General features: G+C 47.2%; 1 protein-coding gene across 1 annotated transcript; it reads right to left on the bottom strand.

Moving 5' to 3' along the window:
* Positions 1–646: 646 nt before the first annotated feature.
* TMEM217B (transmembrane protein 217B) lies at positions 647–1,198 on the bottom strand. Its single transcript, XM_047103041.1, has one exon. The coding sequence runs from the start codon at positions 1,196–1,198 to the stop codon at positions 647–649; it is 552 nt and encodes a 183-aa protein (XP_046958997.1).
* Between the last annotated feature and the right edge of the window lie 3,274 nt (positions 1,199–4,472).

Below are 4,472 nucleotides of genomic sequence, written 5' to 3'. Positions count from 1 at the left end.
GCATGAAGCTGGAAAGGGATTCTTTCTACGATTACACGCAGGAGCAAAATGAGGGTCCAGATTATTGTGCTCTCCATTATGGTAGCCAGGTGCCAGCCACGTGTGGCTATTGAAGTTGAAATTACTTAAAATGGGAAAAAAAAGTTTTTTAATTGATCCCTGGCTTGAAATAGCCACGTTCCCAGTGTTTAGTAACTTTGTGACTAGTGGACAGCACAGGTATAGAACATTTCCATCGGCACAGAAAGTTCTACAGGATAAGCACTACTCAAAACAAAACAAAACAAAACAAAACAAAAAAACAAAAAAAAACCTCAGCAGAACCAGGCATGGGTGAGACAATCTGCAAGAGAAAAATTAGAAACTAGGGACACGCAGGGAGGAGGGGACCATGAGAAGTAATGGCATATACCGAGACGGCTAAGTAAGAACAAAGGCAGAATATAATTAAAGGCTAAAACAAGTCACAAATACACACATGCACAATAATTGATCCATGCAAACGTCCCTCCCCCGAGAATACTCTTAGGTGCATAAAACTCAAGGACCCTGAAAAGGTAAGCAGAAGCAACAGAAGGCGAGCAGGGAAAAGGGGAGCTATGGCTGGGGAGCACTGTTTATTTATTTCTCTCCTTCCTGGCACAGTTCAGTTTAACTTGCGGTACAAGGTTCTCAGCCCGACAGGCGGCCACGAATTGACAGTACTGATGGAAGAGTGCCTGTGGCGGCCTATTTTAACTGAAATCTTGGGGTCCTTGTAAAGGACGTAGGTATACTTGGTGACAAAAGGCAGAGAGAAGAAGTGCAGGAGCATACGGGAGATTTGGAAGATCAGGTGGAGGTACATCACCTCCTTGAACTCATCTTTGATGATGCTGTTGACGATCGCGATCACGGAGACACTGATGAGCTCATACGCGATGATCCACAGGGCATAGCACAGCAGCCCCACGTAGTTGTTCACGCGGATGCAATAGAGAAGCAACACGCTGAACACGAGGGTGATGGTGGATGAGACGACGTTGATGCTCCTCCTGTGGATCATGACCCAAGACACCAGCTCAGATTTTGTGTCCGTGTAGATACTGACTTTGTCCTCGTAGCCAAAGTACGTAGTGTGGTTCAACTCAAAGATGAGGAACTGGAAGGTGTTAAGGAGAGAGAAGATGCCCACCACGAGGGAGAGCGTCTTGTTCATTTTATACATGTTTTATCACAGCACCTGCTGCAGGGAAAAAAAAATGGAGATAAATGATACGGTGGTGGAGCTAACCCTAGACAAATTCCTTGAGCCCCCGGATGTAAATGGGAGGGAGCTAAGAGTAAAATTGGTATATGGATAGGCAATGGGCCAGAGGTCAAGGGACATGGGCGTCTGGTCCCTGCTCTGACGTGACTAGCTATAGGCGACCACGTCACTGGGAACTGAGGGCGTCGTTGGCCCAGGATACCCCTGGGATAGCTCACAGCTCTGCTGTTTCAGAGGCAGCTATGCTTGAAGGGGGCCAAAAGCATGCTCCTGTCAGTGCCAGGCTTGTGGGAATTAGGAGGCTCCTGTATCTGGAATGATGATGAAGGCAGCTCTGGGCTCTTCTCTGGGATATTTGTTTCTGTGAAGTCAGAAAACTGGCGTGGCTCCTTGAATGGGGGCCTGGAATGACCCCTGATTTTTTTTTGCTTTTGTTTGGTCAGTGCAATTGTTCTATTGTAGTGAAATATACATAACATAATTTTTACCACTTTAGCCCTTTGCAGGTGTGCAGTTCAATGGCATTAAGTACATTCACATTGTTGTGCGACCATCACCACCATCCCTCTTCAGGCTTTTACATATTCCCCAAGAAAAAGTCTTGTACGTAGAAAATGCTAACTCCCGATTCCCCTACCCCCAGCCCCTGCTAACCACCAATCTACTTTCTTGTCTCTGTGAATTATGACTACTCCAGGCACCTCATAGAAGTGCAATCATACGCTTTTGTGCCCGGCTTATTTCATTTAGCATATTTTGCTTCTTTTTTTAAATTAATTAATTAATTACTTATTTTTAACATTTTAATTTTTTTTTAATGTTTACTTATTATTGAGTGACAGAGAAACAGAGCATGAGCATGGGAGGGGTGGAGAGAGGGAGAGACACAGAATCTGAAGCAGGCTCCAGGCTCCGAGCTGTCAGCCACAGAGCCCCATGCGGGGCTCAAACTCACAAACCACGAGATCATGACCTGAGCTGAAGTCGGACACCCAACCGACTGAGCCACCCAGGCGCCCCTTTAATTAGTTTTTTAAATGTTTATGTTTGAGAGAGAAAGACAGTGTGCAAGTGGGGGAGGGGCAGAGAGACAGAGACAGAATCCAAAGCCGGCTCCAGGCTCCGAGCTTGGAGTTGTCCGCACAGAGCCTGACGCAGGGCTCAAACTCACGAACCGTGAGATCGTGGCTTGAGCCGAAGTCGGACTCTTAGCCGACTGAGCCACGCAGGCAACTCTAGCATAATGTTTTTCAAGTTCATCCCAAATATACTTGTACCTTATGCCCCACTATCCTCCCAACTCCGTGTGTCTCCAGAGTTTAGTCCTTGGTACACAAACCTCTTGCTGCACTCCAGGCCCCAGCGGTTTCCCAGGTAGGGTGGGAGAAGCTTTGTGCTGGCTGGTGGAGAACTGTGCTGATCCTTCCCTGCCCCCGCCGAGCAAACCTCCCATTGTCTCTGCCCACAGAACAGCTTCCAGAGCTGCTACTTTCCACGGGATACTCTCCTGCATCATTCAAAAAGAAGGCCCCAAGCCACACAGGTGTCTTCCCTTGGTTTAAGACTGTTTTGGGGCGCCTGGGTGGCTCAGTCGGTTAAGCGTCACGATCTTCAGCTCAGGTCACGATCTCGCGGTCCGTGAGTTCCAGCCCCGCGTCGGGCTCTGGGCTGATGGCTCAGAGCCTGGAGCCTGCTTCCGATTCTGTGTCTCCCTCTGTCTCTGCCCCTTCCCCGTTCATGCTCTGTCTCTCTCTGTCTCAAAAATAAATAAACGTTAAAAAAAAATTAAAAAAAAAAAAAGACTGTTTTGCAGATTTCAAGGCTTGGCTTTGTAAATCCCCTTGGTTCTTTGTCCCTGCTGCCCCAGCCTTGGGCTTAGTCTTTAACGTCCCACGGTCACCATAAAAACTGCCTGACTTCCCTTTCTGCCTCTTGTCCTGTTCCTCTGGCCCATTTTAGTCCTTCAGCATTCACTCAGCAAACACGTACTGAGCATTAACTATGTGCTGGATACTGAGCTTGGCACAGGTAAACATTCTAGTGAGGAAGCTAGACAAAAACAAAACAAAATGTGAATAAAATGTTTTTGATGTTTTTAAGGAAAACTTACGATGTGTTGTGATAAATGCCACGGAGGAGGTGGTCCAACGTCCTCAACATGTAGCAAGATCTAATCCAGAATCACTCTGTTGTACACCAGAAACAAATATAACACCCTGTGTTAATTAACTGCAATTAAAATAAACTTAAAAAAAAAAAAGATCTAATCCAGAATGAAAATCAGGGGAGGCTTTCTTTCTTCTTTTTTTTAAATTTTGTTTTCAGAGCACAAGTGGGGGAGGGGCAGAGAGAGAGGGGACAGAGGATCTGAAGCGGGCTCTGTGCTGACAACAGCAAGCCTTATGAGGGACTAAAACCCATGAACCATCGTGACCTGAGCCGAAGTCGGAAGCTTAACCGACTGAGCTACCCAGGTGCTCCAGGGGAGGCTTTCTGAAGGAGGCAATCGTGGAACTTGTGTCTTAGAGGATATGGCCAATAACTGGATGGAAAAGAGAGGGACTTCACCTCTGGCAAAGTGGACAACATCCAGGTAGGCATGACAGGCAAAAACCATTTGGGAAATAGCAAGTCTGATGTGGCTTGAGTAGAGAGGTAGGTTACAGGAGATGGTAGGGTCAGAAAAGGAGAGGACTTACCTGCCACGTCCAAGTTTCTCTGGAAGGCAATGAAGGAGACTCGGAAGGGCCTTAAGGATGTGTGTGTGAGTGTGTGTGTGTGTGTGTGTGTGTGTTGATCTGATTTGCATTTTAGAAAAACATTTCTTGGGGCACCTGGGTGGCTCAGTCAGTTGAGCATCTGACTTTGGCTCAGGTCATGATCTCGTGGTTCATGGGTTTGAGGCCCACATCGTGCTCACTGCTATCAGCCTTTCAGTGCAGAGCCTGCTTCAGATCCTCTGGTCCCCCTCTCTCTGCACACACCCTCCCCCTGCTTGCACCTCCCAATAAATAAATAAATATTAAAAAAAAAAAGAAAAACCTTTCTTGCTGGTATGCGGACCATGGGTCAGAAAGGAGGCAAGAGTAGAGGCAGGCAGAGAAGTTGACAGGTTTAAAGGCAATGGTGAAGCAAGGCAACATGAGGTGTTAGGGGGTTGCATTTGGGGTCTGGGGCTGTGGGAGGAGTCTGGGATTAGCACCGGGGTCAAGGGTGGCCCATT

The sequence above is a fragment of the Lynx rufus genome, unplaced genomic scaffold, assembly GCF_022079265.1.
Source record: "Lynx rufus isolate CCGP_SWC_20201006 ecotype Redwood Valley unplaced genomic scaffold, mLynRuf1.p SCAF_6, whole genome shotgun sequence".
Lineage (NCBI taxonomy): Eukaryota > Metazoa > Chordata > Mammalia > Carnivora > Felidae > Lynx > Lynx rufus.
The sequence above is the reverse complement of the archived record's forward strand: the minus strand, read 5'-3'. Positions and strand labels throughout refer to the sequence as shown.